The 16,473-nt window shown below is 40.9% G+C and overlaps 1 protein-coding gene and 1 pseudogene across 3 annotated transcripts; one reads left to right on the top strand and one right to left on the bottom strand.

The window, feature by feature from the left end:
* Nucleotides 1-2,648: 2,648 nt before the first annotated feature.
* LOC110493915 (solute carrier family 2, facilitated glucose transporter member 10) lies at nucleotides 2,649-8,639 on the bottom strand. 3 transcript variants are annotated; one of them, XM_036949906.1, is made up of 7 exons: nucleotides 8,507-8,639; nucleotides 7,384-7,466; nucleotides 5,219-6,496; nucleotides 4,925-5,047; nucleotides 3,492-3,627; nucleotides 3,254-3,381; nucleotides 2,649-2,954 (listed from the first exon to the last, which is right to left on the bottom strand). In XM_036949906.1, exons 2-6 carry the CDS (start codon nucleotides 7,385-7,387, stop codon nucleotides 3,282-3,284), a joined length of 1,641 nt encoding a protein of 546 aa, XP_036805801.1. In that variant the 5' UTR covers nucleotides 7,388-7,466; nucleotides 8,507-8,639; the 3' UTR covers nucleotides 2,649-2,954; nucleotides 3,254-3,281. The 3 variants fall into 3 exon arrangements, with proteins under 3 accessions (XP_036805801.1, XP_021424188.2, XP_036805800.1); XM_021568513.2 differs by having other exon boundaries at nucleotides 2,649-3,381; XM_036949905.1 differs by having other exon boundaries at nucleotides 2,649-3,381; nucleotides 8,518-8,585.
* A 65-nt stretch (nucleotides 8,640-8,704) lies between these two features.
* LOC110493914 lies at nucleotides 8,705-10,343 on the top strand (annotated as a pseudogene).
* Nucleotides 10,344-16,473: the final 6,130 nt, after the last annotated feature.

The raw sequence follows: 16,473 nt of genomic DNA, 5'->3' as shown, positions 1-16,473 counted from the left end.
TTAGCTGTTGCAAAAGCAGCAGCTACTCTTCCTGGGGTCCACAATAAAACATGAAACAATACAGGATGACATAATACAGAACATATAGACAGAACTACATACATTTAAAGTCAGGGCTCTGGCTGGGCCACTCAAGGACATTCAGAGACTTGTACAGAAGCCACTCCTGTCTTGGCTGTCTGCTTTAGTGTTGTCCTGTTGAAAGGTGAACCTTTGCCCCAGTCAGGTCTTGAGCGCTCTAGAGCAGGTTTTCATCAAGGATCTCTCTGTGCTTTGCTCCGTTCATCTTTCCCTCAATCTTGACAAGTCTCCCAGTCCCTGCCGGTGGAAAAACATCCCCACAGCATGATGATGCTGCCACCACCATGCTTCACCATAGGGATGGTGCTAGGTTTCCTCCAGATGTGACGCTTGGCATTCAGGCCGAAGATTTCGATCTTGGTTTCATCAGACCAGAGAATCTTGTTTCTCTTGGTCTGAGTCCTTTAAATGCCTTTTGTCAAACTCCAAGTGGGCTGTCATGTGCCTTTTACGGAGGAGTGGCTTCCGTCTGGTCACTCTACCATAAAGGCCTGATTGGTGGGGTGCTGCAGAGATGGTTGTCCTTCTGGAAGGTTCTCCCATCTCCACAGAGAGACTCTAGAGCTCTGTCAGAGTGACCATTGGGTTCTTGGTCACCTCTCTGACCAAGGCCCTTCTCCCCCGCTTTCTCAGTTTGGCTGGATGGCCAGCTCTAGGAAGAGCCTTGGTGGTTCCAAATGTCTTCCATTAAAGAATGATTGAGGCCGCTGTGTTCTTGGGAACCTTCAAAGCTGCAGAAGTTTGTTGGTATACATGCCCAGATCTGTGCCTCGACACAATCCTGTCTGAGCTCGGCGGAAATTCCTTCGACCTCATGGCTTGGTTTTTGATCTGACATGCACTGTCAACTGTGGGAGCTTATATAGACCGGTGTGTGCGCCTTTCCAAATCATGTCCAATCAATTGAATTTACCACAGGTGGACTCCAATGAAGTTGTAGAAACATCTCAAGGATGATCAATGGAAACAGGAGGCACATGAGCTCAATTTCGAATCTCATAGGCAAAGGGTCTGAATACTTATGTACAGTTGAAGTCGGAAGTTTACATACATTTAGTTTGGAGTCATTAAAACTAATTTTCAACCACTCCACATTTCTTTTTAAAAAACTATAGTTTTGGCAAGTCGGTTAGGACATTTACTTTGTGCATGACACAAGTAATTTTTCCAACAATTGTTTACAGATTATTTCACTTATAAATCACAATTCCAGTGGGTCAGAAGTTTACATTCACTAAGTTGACTGTGCCTTTTAAATAGTTTGGGAAATTCCTGAAAATTATGTCATGGTTTTAGAAGCTTCTGATAGGCATCATTTGACATAATTTGAGTCAATTGGAGGTGTACCTGTGGATGTATTTCAAGGCCTACCTTCATACTCAGTGCCTCTATGCTTGACATCATGGGAAAATCAAAAGAAATCAGCCAAGACCTCAGGATTTTTTTTTTAGACCTCCACAAGTCTGGTTCATCCTTGGGAGCAATTTCCAAATGCCTGAAGGTACCACATTCATCTGTACAAACAATAGTACGCAAGTATAAACACCATGGGACAACACAGCCGTCGTAACGCTCAGGAAGGAGACGCGTTCTCTCTCCTAGAGATGAATGTACTTTAGTGCGAAAAGTGTAAATCAATCCAATAACAACAGCAAAGGAACCTTGTGAAGATGCTGGAGGAGACGGGTACAAAAGTATCTATATAAACAGTTAAAGTCAAGGTATTGGAGTGGCCATCACAAAGCCCTGACCTCAATCCTATAGAAAATTTGTATGCAGAACTGAAAAAGCGTGTGGGAGCAAGGAGGCCTACAAACCTGACTCAGTTACACTAGTTCTGGCAGGAGGAATGGGCCAATATTCACCCAACTTATTGTGGGAAGCTTGTGGAAGGCTACCCAAAATGTTTGACCCAAGTTAAACAATTTAAAGGCAATGCTACCAAATACTAATTGAGTGTATGTGAACTTCTTACCCACTGGGAATGTGATGAAAGAAATAAAAGCTGAAATAAATCCTTTCTACTGTTATTCTGACATTTCAGATTTTTAAAATAAAATGGTGATCTTAACTGACCTAAGACGTGGCATTTTTACTTGGAATAAATGTCAGGAATTGTGAAAAACTGAGTTTAAATGTATTTGGCTAAGGTGTATGTAAACTTCCGACTTCAACTGTAAATAAGATATTTTTGATTTTGATTAAATATGCAACAATTTCTAAAAACCTGTTTTCACTTTGTCATTGTGGGTTATTGTGTTTAGATTGAGGAGCATGTTGTAGAATAAGGCTGCAACGTTAACAACATGTGGAAAAGTCAAGGGGTCTGAATACTTTCCAAATGCACTGTATATACATTTTGCTATGTTTGAAATTAATTGTGACAATTGTGCTACATTTTTATTGTAATGCTAGGTTTAGTTAGACTACTGTTTTAGAGCTTCATTATCTGGCAGTGCCATTTGATGAATTCTAGTGAACTTGAAAGACTAACGACTTTGAATGACTAATTAGATTAGATCACCAATTGCGCCGTAAAGGCCCAGTTAAGGAGCCCCATGCGGCTATGGAGTCGAGGTTATAGATTTATTTGATTTCAAACACAATACAACCACACGTGGATAATGCATTTAAAATCTTTGAGGATGACACAAAAGTTTGAAAACGTATTTCCATTATGGTTCTCTAAATGGTTAAACATTTTACAAACATAAACATTGTAGGCTAGGCACCCTTGGGTTATACATAGAACAAAGTGAAGGATAGGACAACATTGTCATTGGTTAGAGCAAGACTCCCTCAGTGGATCAGCGATCTCAGACTCCTAAACTGATGATGGTGATGCCAGATGATGACCCCCGTACAGGTTGACTCTTGATGGAAATGGAAAACTGCTGTTATTTTTCTTGCAGACTTGAAAAGTAGTAGAAAGAGCAAAGTGACATGCAAAAACATTGTTTTTCATTTGTGAAAACAAGTGACAGAATTGTTCACAAGCATTCGGGAAAAATAAGTTTGAAATACCAGTGCAATAAAAACATTGTTCAGTCATGTCGTAAGCTCTGCTATGGTAGCTGGACGGATCACTACGCTCAACTTTTCAGTACCGCCATTCGCATCAGTCCGTTGTTTCAGTCAGGTTAAAAGAGTGTAAAAATATATATATATATACTTAGAATGTAACACTTGGGTAGACTTGCTCAACATTGGGTTGCTGAGCTAACAATGTGCACTCTTTGATACCCGGGGGAAGTGATTCTCCTGCTAAGGATGTTACAGCATTCTTCACTGTTGTGGACCCTACAAAAGAAATAACAGATAAGTTCCTAGATCTAACTGCATTTCAGATCACGTTGAAAATAGCATTTCTATTTTTACTGCATAATGATAGACTGAAGTTTGAGTTATACCTTTTCAAACAGAGCTCCCTGTCTATTTGCTCCAGTGATTTCCCTTTGGTCTCTGGTAACATGAAGTAAAAGAACACCACCGCTCCCACTCCAATCAGCCCATAAGAAAGGAATGTCCCAGACAAACCAATCACATCTGGTGACGAAACATAGGTAGATACTTTTTAACTAAATACTGCACTACATTCTAGGTTGAGCGCCATACAATGAATATAGTGCAATCTTTGAAGATTTAACCCTTGAATGAGTAGATGTGCCCAAACTTTTGACTGGCACTATATACAGTACATTCAGAAAGTATTTAGACCCCTTGACTTTTCCCACATTTTGTTACGTTACAGCCTTATTCTAAAATTGATTCAATTGTGTTTTATTTCTCATCAATCTACACACAATACCCCAAAATGAAAAAGCAAAAATAGGTTTTTAGAAAATACATGAGTATTTAGACCCTTTACTCAGTACTTTGTTGAATCACCTTTTGCAGCGATTACAGCCTCGAGTCTTCTTGGGTATGACGCTACAAGCTTGGCACACCTGTATTTGCGGAGTTTCTCCCATTATTCTCTCCAGATCCTCTCAAGCGCTGTCAGGTTGGATGGAGAGCGTTGCTGCACAGCTATTTTCAGGTCTCTCCTGAGATGTTCGATTGGGTTCACATCAAGGCTCCGGCTGGGCCACTTAAGGAAATTCAGAGACCCGAAGCCACTCCTGCGTTGTCTTGGCTGTGTACTTAGGGTCGTTGTCCTGTTGGAAGGTGAAAAGTCACCCCAGTTTGAGGCCTTGAGTGCTCTGGAGCAGGTTTTCATCAAGTGTCTCGCTGTACTTTGCTCCGTTAATCTTTCCCTCAATTCTGACTGTTCTCCTAGTCCCTGCAGCTGAAAAACATCCCCACAGCATGATGCTGCAACCACCATGCTTCACCGTAGAGATGGTGCCAGGTTTCCTCCAGACGTGATGCTTGGCTTTCAGGCCAACGAGATCAATCTTGGTTTCATCAGACCAGAGAATCTCATGGCTTGGTTTTTGCTCTGACATACACTGTCAACTGTGGGACCTTATATAGACAGGTGTGTGCCTTTCCAAATCATGTCCAATCAATTGAATTTACCACAGTTTGACACCAATCAAGTTGTAGAAACATCTCAAGGATGATCAATGGAAACAGGATGCACCTGAGCTCAATTTCGAGTCTCATAGCAAAGGGTCTGAATATTTATGTAAATAAGGTATTTCATTTTTTTACTGTTTTCGCTTTGTCATTATGGGGTATTATGTGTATACTGATGAGGGGAAAAAATATTTAATCCATTTTAGAATATGGCTCTAACGTAACAAAATGTGGAAAAAGTCAAAGGGGTCTGAATACTTTCCGAATGCATGGTAATAAACCGGACTTGTTTGAATGTGAATTCATAGAGGTAGACACTTACTGATGACATTCAAGAAGGAGAATGTGACAATTAAGTTGGCAGCCCAGTTGAAGCAGTTTGTGAAGGCAAACGCTCTCCCTCTGACCGCAGCAGGAAATATTTCACTCAAAATGAGCCAGGTCACTATGCAACGGAAAATTCACAAACATCAACCTCTAGTCATTCACAAGACCACGCCATATGACTGTCAAAAGCAAGTTCTAGCTAAGCTTAACAATAATCTTATGGCCCCACATTTAGATAATTTGCCAGAAAACACGATAATTATGAATAATCCTAGGCGAAAGTACTTACTTGGTCCAAATCCAACTGAGTATGCACTGACGACTGCCATCATACAGAATAAAATTATCCAGTTCACCACTCCATTGTGGACAGCTGGAGAAGCCACTGGCATCAAAGTACCAAACGATCTCTCAGCATCGTAAGCGATATCCGTTACTTCGGTCCTATCGTGACGTCCAAGGCGTTGACTGACAGAAATGTCAAAGCTTGATTGATTTTCTACCGTTAGCTGCGATAGGGGTGTGCTGTTATTGACATAATCCCCAGCATTACAGGGTGTGTTGGTGTTGACCACTGAACGCCCGCTCAAAAGTCCTATGGTCATCAAACACACGGACATTACTATACATCCACCAATGAGCAGAGGCCTCCTGCCAACCCTATCAGCAAACACCATGGAGACCAAGGTGGCGATCACCTTGACTACCCCCAAGCCCAAGGACGCCAGCACTGCCGAGGCATTGCTCTTGAAGCCCACTGACTGAAAGATGGTTGAGGAGTAGAAGAGCACATTGGGCTGACCTGTGAACTGTTGAAAGATCACCAAGCCTAGTGCAATGGTAGTCCTGGTCCTCATGTTGTCCTTCTGTTGAAAGAGGTGCAGAAAGCTGTACTGTGGGTTATCAAGTATGTTGGAAACATGTGCCGAATTCTCCACTTTGGGATTCTCAAGGGAATGAATAAGACCTCTTTGGCTTTGAGCACCTGCCCTTTGGCCTGCTGCAGGTGTTCCGGCATTGGACGGGAGAAACCAAATGGAGACAAACTGAGCCAAAGTAGGCACGATGGCTAACCCAAACATATACTTCCATCCCTGCCTGGCATCGGACAGGATATAGTTTATGGCGTAAGCTCCCAGGATGCCCACGGTGATACCAACTTCGTACAGAGTCACCAAAAAACCTCTGTGCTTGGGGGTGACCATCTCCGATACAAAGATACAGCAGGACATGGAGGAGATGCACATGGCGAAGCCCACCGTGATTCTGCCCACCACCAGTGCCAAGTAAGAGTTGCTGACCAGAATCAAACTCCCGGCCAGGATGAGGACGTTGCTGTGGAGGATGGAGTTCCTCCGGCCGTAGCGGTCAATCAGCCAACCACCAACCAGGGAGGCCAGCAAGGCCCCGATCAGAAGGGCACTGACCACAGCCTCCTGCTGGACACAAGTGAGTCGGAACTCGGCCTGGAGCTGGAGGAGAGCCCCGGAGATAATCCCCAGCTCGTAACCAAAGACCAGGCCACCAAGCGTGGACACCACACTGGAGAGGGCCAGGGTGGAGCAACCTAGGGAAGAAGAAAAAGGTTTGGAGTATATAAGTATACAATTCATTATGTGAGTATAGGATTCATTTCATTAACATTTGAATGATCTTTTGATGATGTGATACAATTGATAATGGTTTCCACAGAAGGTAAAAAATATTAAGGTGCAACACAATGTAATCATTTGTGTCTATTTTCATATTACTACTGTGTGTGTGCCTATATAGAGGCCATTTAGTAAAGCAGCTAAAAAATGTGCTTATCATACATATTCTGTGTCCCATAGAAGAAACATTACCTATTCAAATGTATGCTCATGTTTGGAGACAGGGCATTAATAATTGATTATGTTCTTCATGTCCAGGTATACGTGTTTTATATGCAATATCTATTTCTGATTAATCTAGCAAAACTCCAGGATAGTGGTTGTAAACTCTACAAAGCGGTGTCTTCAATGATGATAACGTTTTTTTTTTTTTTTTTTTTTTTACAGTTCTGCATATTCATAAGTATTGCACTGTATTGCATGCATGTACTGTTAGGCCTACTGTATGTCTACATTATTTTAGTTGTTAGTGGTTGTATATTCAGGCCCAAAAAATGTTTTATGTGTTTTTTATGCCACATGGTTTTACTTCATGAAGGGGTTTTTCCAATGATATATATATATATATATATATATATATATATATATATATATATATATATATGTACTGTATATGTACATAATTGGGTTTTATGCACATCCAATAAAATAACAGGAGCTGGACAGTAGAACATAGTGGCAATGTGCAAATATTTCACCTGGATTTTACAATTAGTGGTCTCATAAGTTATTTTGTGTCATTTCATAACAGCTTGTCTTGATGTTGTAAAATAATTAGGTTGAAATAATCCAAATAACTTACCCATAATATTGAGTTGCTATTCCTTCAACTAAAAACACATTTCAGTTCAAGCAAGGCTCAGTCCATGTTGGCATTTCTCGACTCTAAAACAGAGGCAAAAATAATCCATGAAACATAAAAAATGTTGTTTATAAATAGAGAAATAAAACGCTTATGACCTCGCGCGCCCAAAAGGAGACGTCCTGCGGCGCATGAACAAAACAGCGAGCGCGAGAGGCGGCACAGCTCTGTAGTCATGACAACTCCCCTGTTTATTCCACTGATTTCATTAGACAAGACCACTTGAGATTGGCTCAACAAAATGCACTCTGGCCGTTAATCAGATCATTGCTAATTTTCTCTGTTTGGAAAAAGCACCGTATGCACTGGTAGCAAATGTAATATTCCTTGCAAATAGGCTGCAGAGAGGAGATGACAATGCATTGATGAATTTAACATGTCCTTTCGAAAATACTGCAGCAGCGTTGTTTCAATTAGAATAACGGTAATACATTGATTACAAGGCCTTTTAATATATTATATCCCATCTATTCTATTCAATTTACAGTATAATAATATTATATTCCATTATATTCGGTCACCATCCAAACACCACAGTTTTATTGCTTGCTCAAAACAAACAGGCCTATATGGTTCATACTAATGGCTATATGGAAAATAAGAAATACATTGAAGGTACAAAATACATACGATATTCACCACGATTTTACCTGTTGCCATTGTTGATGCGCTTATCAGTAAAACACCAGTATGTTTTATATTTATCATATCAGAAGTGTAAAATAAATTATTGCTTGATTGTACATCTTTGGACGGTAGGCATCCTTGCTATCATGGAATACCGTTATTGAATGTTCGCATATTAATAGGCTAAAGCACAGATATAGACTAGACAGTAGACTACATACACTAACTACCCTTACCAAAATTGGCTGAAAGTTAAAATCAAAGAAGAAACGACGAGTTAAAACAAAATGTAAGATTTCCCATCATGCGGATAGACTCAAAGGCAAGTATCCCGTTAAACTCCAGAGAACGCGCTCGAGTGCACTCATTTACGTAAGGCAATGAAATGACTAAGATGCTTTGTTTTTTGTAGCCTTTTTGTAGTAAATTTGCTTACCATGTTCTTACAATGTTTCTGGTGAAGATGCATTTGGTTAACTTCGGAGCAACACAATGTATGACTTTACATCAGGAAGTTGAAGCTACGTGGCAGAGAAAAGCGTCTCAAATTGCAAGTCTCAAATTGCAAGAGACTCCATTTCAAACTTTTGACACCAGGGGCCGACATCTCGACAACATTTAAAATATTCCAAAGAAATCGAACTCCTAACTCCTATCGAAACTTTTCCCATGCTTCACTTAGTGAAACTATCATTGGAAAACTGTAGGCCCATACCATAGGCCTAGCATTAATTTCGACTCATACATCGATTAAGCCCTTATGAACGACAACACGTATGGAAAAACGTAATGTGTGAAACATTTAAAAACATCGCAGTAGGCTATCATTTGCCTTCGTGAATTATTCCTACAGATGCGATAGTGATAGCATCTGTGACCTGGCTGAATCTCCAGTCTTTTTACATTTCGACTGTTGAAATATCCCTGTCAGTTTTACACCGAAACTAAGGGTGGCAGAACTTTTAAATACATGCAATTGTGCCACCTGTCTGCAAGCAGAAAAAAACAGTGATTTGTAAACATGGCTGTTGAGACGAACAGTGTGGCCCTCCTGCAGTTTCTCAAGAAAATATAACTGATGAAACAGGGTGCAGAAGCTCTTGTATATCGGGGACGTTTTTGGGCAGGCCGACCATTGTAAAATAAAGGTCTCCTAAATTGTATTAGGTACCCGGTGCTGGATGAAAAACGCAGACATCGCAGAACCATGCAAGAGGTGCTCTCAATACTTCGCTGTTGAAAATCTGTCGAGTGACTGCTGGGGATCTACATGGTTTCAAATCATGAAATAAATTGAAGTTGCAGAGCTGCACCGCACTGCAGAGATGTTGCTGTGGTGTCTTGGTGAGCTGGACAACTGCGAAATACTTCCAATTTACAGGATGTTGATGATTGGAATGTCTATACGGTAAGTATTTTATCTTATTTTATGTACCTGGATACAGCCCTTAACCATGGTATATTGGTCATATACACCAAAGTCCGATGTGCCTTATTGCATTATAACCTGGTTACCAACGTAAAAATAATACATGTTTTGTCATACCCGTGGTATACCGGTCTGCTATACCACGGCTTTCAGCCAATCAACATTCAGGGCTCAAACGACCCAGTTTGTAATATATATGCCTGCCTACCCTTGATCTTTATTAGTGTCTAATATTCCTCTCTCTCTCTCTTTCTCTCGGTTCCTCTCTCTCTCTCCCTCTTTCTCTCTCTCCAGGCATATCTGCACCAGTCGTCTACTTTGTAGACTACACCTCCCACGGCATCTTTCTTGAAGACATTGTGGGCTACATCACCGTCAGAGACCACATCGCCTCCACGCAGCTCTCCTCCACCCAGAAAATCCCAGAGGACCGTCTGGAACAGCTCGCTAAGAAGATGGGTCGGATTCAGGCCAAAATGCGTGACGAGGACGTCGTCCATGGAGACTTGACCACGTCCAACATGCTGCTGAAGGCTGGAGAAAGCTTTCCTGAGCACCCACCCCAACACAGAGGTTCTGTTCGAGAAGCTGCTGAAGGCCTACGCAGCTTCGTCCAAGAAGCCCCACGCCGTTGTCAATAAGCTTGATAAAGTTCGTGTGAGTGGGAGAAAGAGGTCGATGGTCTGTTAAAGGGAACCTATGAGATCGTTTTGTACCAATGCATTTACAAGGGCTATTTGATATTTAGATGTTAGCATATAGGCATAGACAGTGGAGAAGCTGTCGGTCCGACAATGTTATGTTACTACAAATATTTGTTATTGAAATAAAATACCCTTGGCTTCATTTGTTTGTGTTTTTTCTTGACATAATAATATACACTATTTAGCAGACGCTTTCATCCAAAGTGACTCACAGTCATGCATTCTAAGGATGGGTGGTTCCCGGAATCAAACCCACTATTCTGGTGTTGGAAGCACTATGCTCTACCAACTGAGCTACAGAGGACCACTTCTTTCACTGGTTAATTCAATGTAATGAGAATCTAGAATGAGGTTCTTCGTTCTGCCCCACACGGTGTGCAGGCAGGCAATGATTTCTCAATCCAAATTCTATTTTGCCTTTCTGATGGCCCACAATCATATCCCTTGTTATGTAAGGAAGGCCTTACTTGGGATCTTTTATGAGCTTTCCTGTTTCAATTGGAGCTGGGAAATTATTTTATGAGCTTTCCTGTTTCAATTGGAGCTGGGAAATCACATGACTGACATAGGCATGTAAATGTTTACTTTCAGAATTGCTCTCCAGTCCTGTCACGGTAAACATCCCAACCAAACGTGAATCCCAATGAATAGCTGCTGGGATATTAACAATGCCATAACAATTATGCTCATCCTTTTGGATTGTAAAGGTATGAGGAAAAACGCTCAGTATTTTGATTGTCATGGCAATATCACTAGGGTTTTCTTAGAAGTAACGTTATTGGGACAAATGTCAAAGTCAGCCCTACATGCAAACAACAGTACTTGTCTTGGCTATGAAACAAGTTCAGTTTTTATTATTGTTGTATTACTAAATGTATGCGAATACATCCTAGAGTAGCTGTTTATGCTATGCATGTTTTTTTATGGTGATATCTTGCCCGCAGGACACTCACACAATACGTGTGTACCGGAATGGCTGTGTTCAATCCAGACGGCACCTACAGTTTGAGCAGTTGAATCAATGTCCAGGCTACAGCCGCAGGGAGTGGAGAAGCCATTGACAGTGCATTCGGAAAGCATTCAGACCCATTGACTTTTTCCACATTTCATTACATTACAGCCTTATTCTCTAAGCAGGTTTTTAGAAATGTTAGCAAATGTATTACAAATTTAAAATAAATAACACATTTACATAAGTATTCAGACCCTTTACTGAGTACTTTGTTGAATCACCTTTGGCAGCGATTACAGACTCGAGTCTTCTTGGGTATGATGCTACAAGCTTGGCATGTATTTGGGGAGTTTCTCCCATTCTTCTCTACAGATCCTCTCAAGCTCTGTCAGGTTGCAGCGTCGATGCACAGCTTTTTCAGGTCTCTCCAGAGATGTTTGAATGGGTTCAAGTCTGGGCTCTGGCTGAGACTTGTCCCGAAGCCACTCCTGTGTTATCTTGGCTGTGTGCTTAGGGTCATTGTCCTGTTGGAAGGTGAACCTTTGCCCCAGTCTGAGGTCCTCAGCAAGGATCTCTCTCTGTACTTTGCTCCGTTCATCTTTCCCTCGATCACTGACTAGTCTCCCAGTCACTGCAGCTGAAAAACATCCCCACAGTATGATGATGCTGCCACCAACATGCTTCACCGTAGGGATGGTGCCAGGTTTCCTCCAGTTGTGACGCTTGGTATTCAGGCCGAAGAGGTCAATCTTGGTTTCATCAGATCAGAGAATCTTGTTTCTCATGGTCTGAGCGTCCTTTTGGCAAACTCCAAGTGGGCTGCAATGTATGTGCCTTTTAACTGTGGGGCCTTATATAGACAGGTGTGTGCATTTCCAAATCATGTCCAATCAATTGAATTTACCGCAGGTGGACTCCAATCAAGTTGTAGAAACATCTCAAGGATGATAATTGGAAACAGGATGGACCTGAGCTCAATTTTGAGTCTCATAGCAAAGTGTCTGAATACTTATGTAAATAAGTTATTTTTGTTCTTCATTTGCCATAATGTCTAAAAACCTGTTTTCGCTTTGTCAATTATGGGGTATTGTGTGTAGATTTAGGAAGAAAAATAAAAGGAATAAAAAGTCAAAGGGTCTGAATACTTAGACTTAGAATTAACACACTCTTTTCACTCTTCACTAATGTCCAGCATTCCTCAGATCCCAAAGGTGGAGAGGTTTGCTGGTGCTATGCTGTCGGGTTGAGAAGTTCTACCCGGACAAAGTCCATCTCGAGTGGTCGAGAAACAATTGGGAGCAGGTGTATAGCGTGTGGAGTAAAATCGAGATGACCATGGCTCAGGAGGACAAGAGGGCGGTCTACACGTGCCGCGTGTATCACTCCAGTTTCTCTGGGCCAGTATACAAAAGACGTTGTTGATCATATCAACACACAAGACAACTCATCAGAGACATGGTGGCCATTTTAGCTCTGGGTCACAAACCCGTTCGGCCCTGGGCCCACATTCTGGCACACAGGCCGCCAGTTTGAGACTCCTGTTTTAGTTATCTGTTTACAATTATCTCACAAATGTATTCTGACAATCAGAGCTTGGATATATCGTGGTAATTGTCATAAAGATTGAGTGTAGATTAAATACAAGTTAGTGGGGAAGTCTTCATCCTGGAAATTGAATTGAATTCTACATGTTTGATTTTCATAATGTTGGTCAGGAGAATGCATCAACAGAGACAGAATATATCTGATGGAGCTGATATTCAAGATATATATTCAAGTGTCTTCTTATAACTTTTTAGTGCAAACCTAATGTGCCTCATCATGTTATGTTCACTAGGGCTTACAAAACAAAAAGTCCAGCTACTCCATCCCTGTTTCTGTAAATTCTCTTCCATTTTGTGCCTAATCAATAGGACCCATGTGTCTTTTTCAACAGGCACCCCTTTAATGTGATATTTATCAAGTGTGAGCCACTACGCCCTCTGCAGGATGAGGAGTGCACGCTCAACCTCTGTGTCCTGAACAAGTGTCGGTCAGCTGGTCTAAGGACGGACCGAGGGTCCCTGCTGGCCAGGTCTTCAACTCACCGCCCAGCCTGAACGTCAACGGCCTGTACTCTATGTGGAGCTTCCTCAAACTGAGTCCCACCACGGAGGACTACGTCTCAGAGTTCAGGTGCCGTGGAGAGAGTGTTCACACTGTCAGATATCATAGGCACATAATAATAATATTTTTGTGGGTGCTTATATTTGTCCTATTTCACACATGTACAAGTGTGTATTATACCAATGTGTGAATAGGAAATGTTTTTTTTGTCCCCGAGATACCCTCAGAGAGTGTGGTCACAGCCCATAGGCCTAGTGTATACTCAAGTTGTACAACTGACACACTCAGGTTGTACAAAGCATTTGACACAATGGTTGTGATACAATAGTTGTGTGATGTCTGCAAAAACACCAGATGTATCACGGCCATTGTGAGGATGGGTTGTACATCAGTTGTACAACCAGAGTGCTAAGGTATAGTCAAAAGATGTATAGAAGGATATTACCGCTCAAGTTTGTAGCATTATGTAGTTATTTTTGTACATTCAGTAGTTTGATGTCTTTAACCTTGTTTTTGTTTATTTCATTCGCTCTATTCATCCTCAAAAGATGGGAAATGTTGATGTGAGTCTGAGTGCTGATCTATGATCAGATGATCTAAAAGGCTAAACTGATCCTAGATTAGCACTTAATGAATACGGGCCCTGATCATTGAAAAGATGTCCTGCTTTGTTGATAGAGAATTACAGTCAGCGTTAGTTACTCGTAATTCTCTTGTTGCTAGACAGTCTATTATGGCACAAGGCGAGACCCAGATGCAGACACAGGAGGCAGATGGTTGGAGTCTTACAATGTTTATTAATCCAAAAGTAGGCAAGATAATGGTTGTGGACAGGAAAAAGGTCAAAACCAGATCATAGTCCAGGAGGTACAGAGTAGCAGACAGGCTCGTGGTCAAGGCAGGCGGGTACAGAGTCCAGAAACAGGCAAGGGTCAAAACCGGGAGGACTAGAAAAAGTAGAATAGAAAAAAGCAGGAGAACAGAAAAACGCTGGTTGACTTGGAAAAACATACAAGATGAACTGGCAGAGAGAGACCGGAAACACAGGAATAAATACACGGGGGAAAATCAGCGACACCTGGAGGGGGTGGAGACAATCACAAGGACAGGTGAAACAGATCAGGGCGTGACACATTCATAGTATGTAGTATATATTATATAGTATATGTAGTATATATTTTTAATTTAACCTTGATTTAACTAGGCAAGTCAGTTAAGAACAAATTCTTATTTGCAATGACGGCCAACTGGGGAACAGTGGGTTAACTGCCTTGCTCAGGGAAGAACAACAGATTTTTTTACCTTGTCAGCTCGGGGATTCGATCCAACCCCCTTTCGGTTACTGGCCCAACGCTCTAATCACTAGGCTGCATGCTGCCTCAAATATAACTCACAGTTGCACCAAACATTTGTAATAAACTTTATTTTTATTTATTGTACAAGACTTTCCAAACAGTTGTGGTTCAATGGGAACTGAAGCAGGTTCCATAAGCAGACTCTCATCACAACTATAGCTTACAGAAGGTTTTGGTCTCAGAATGAAATGAAATACTTATGATACATTTTCATCAATATCACAATGGCAGTGTTAATCTATAAACCATCGTGCTCCGATCAAGTGCATCAACAAAAAAAAAATATTTGTATTTGCGGTCATAACTGAGTTGAGGATATCATTCTAATTATGTCATATTTACTAAATATCCGGTAACATTTTGTGGTATGTGAATATGACATAATGTATGTCCATTTGGAACTGAACCTTAGGCCTAAATGCAAAGCATAAATTGCAAAAACATACCTAGATGGCTTGTAGAGGCCTATATTTAAAAACAAATTACGCTGGGTTTTTGTTGTAGATACTGCACATGCATTTCAAAATATGCTTAAGTTCCTTCAGTAAGCATTATTGATTCAGTCAATTACATTCAATCTCCAAGACACGAACATGATAAGATAACAGAAATATTTGGCAGAAGCATAAATCATTTAAGTAGATTGTGGATCGCTTTCCAAAAACGCATTTTTCAAACACTGATTGCTAAGCTCTCTTATTTTGTGATGATTTCAATTCAAAATACACAAACATTTACAGATATGTAAGGCATTGGAAGGCATAGCAGCTTACTACAATATCAAATAATGTAAGGATAAACCTATGCAAATTCAATTACGACTGAACAGTGTTGGCTACAATTAAATAAGCATCTGCAAGACTGAAAACTTTGAGGGTGTAAGTGCAAACAAAACAGTTACCGAAAATCATGTCACCAAAGGTTATACTAAGCAGCTTCTTCAAACACAAAGATAAATATAACAGAAAAGGGAATCAATGCTTTTGAAAATAAGAATTGAACTCAGATATCAAGCAATAATTGTGACATAGTCAATAGATGTGATTATAAATGCTAAATATTTGTGGGCTAAATATAACATTGGTTGAACAATATTTTTTTCATTCTCCTTACACCACTTATGGTACTTGGAGAGGGTCAGGACTGGTCAGATTCGTAGTTTGAGTCTATTGTTAACCCAACATTTCCCATCATGCAGGAATATAACATCCATAGACATACAGTGGCAAGAAAAAGTATGTGAACCCTTTGGAAATACCTGGATTTCTGCATAAATTGGTCATAAAATTTGATCTGATCTTCATCCAGGTCACAACAGACAAACACAGTCTGCTTAAACTAATAACACGCAAACAATTCTACATTATCATGTCTTTATTGAACACACCGCATAAACATTCACAGTGCAGGATGGAAAAAGTATGTGAACACTTGGATTTAATAACTGGTTGACCCTCCTTTGGCAGCAATAACCTCAACCAAATGTTTTCTGTAGTTGCGGATCAGACCTGCACAACGGTCAGGAGGAATTTTGGACCACCTCTTTACAAAACTGTTTCGGTTCAGCAATATTCTTGGGATGTCTGGTGTGAATTGCTTTCTTGAGGTCATGCCACAGCATCTCAATCGGGTTGAGGTCAGGACTCTGACTGGGCCACTCCAGAAGGCATATTTTCCTCTGTTGAAGCCATTCTGTTGTTGATTTACTTCTGTGTTTTGAGTCATTGTCCTGTTTCATCACCCAACTTCTGTTGAGCTTCAATTGGAGGACAGATAGCCTAACATTCTCCTGCAAAATGTATTGATAAACTTGGGAATTCATTTGGCCGTTGATGATAGCAAGTTATCCAGGCCCAA

This window comes from Oncorhynchus mykiss, chromosome 17 (genome assembly GCF_013265735.2).
Source record: "Oncorhynchus mykiss isolate Arlee chromosome 17, USDA_OmykA_1.1, whole genome shotgun sequence".
Lineage (NCBI taxonomy): Eukaryota > Metazoa > Chordata > Actinopteri > Salmoniformes > Salmonidae > Oncorhynchus > Oncorhynchus mykiss.
Note: the sequence above shows the minus strand (reverse complement) of the source record. Positions and strands in the feature narration are given on the sequence as shown.

What these genes read in the sequence shown, in the direction of transcription:
- LOC110493915 (XM_021568513.2), bottom strand. An exon ending in CTCCTTCTTGAATGTCATCA is followed by an intron (nt 3,628 to 4,924) that starts GTAAGTGTCTAC and finishes TTTCGTCACCAG; the next exon opens with ATGTGATTGGTTTGTCTGGG. An exon ending in AGGGAGCTCTGTTTGAAAAG is followed by an intron (nt 3,382 to 3,491) that starts GTATAACTCAAA and finishes TTTCTTTTGTAG; the next exon opens with GGTCCACAACAGTGAAGAAT.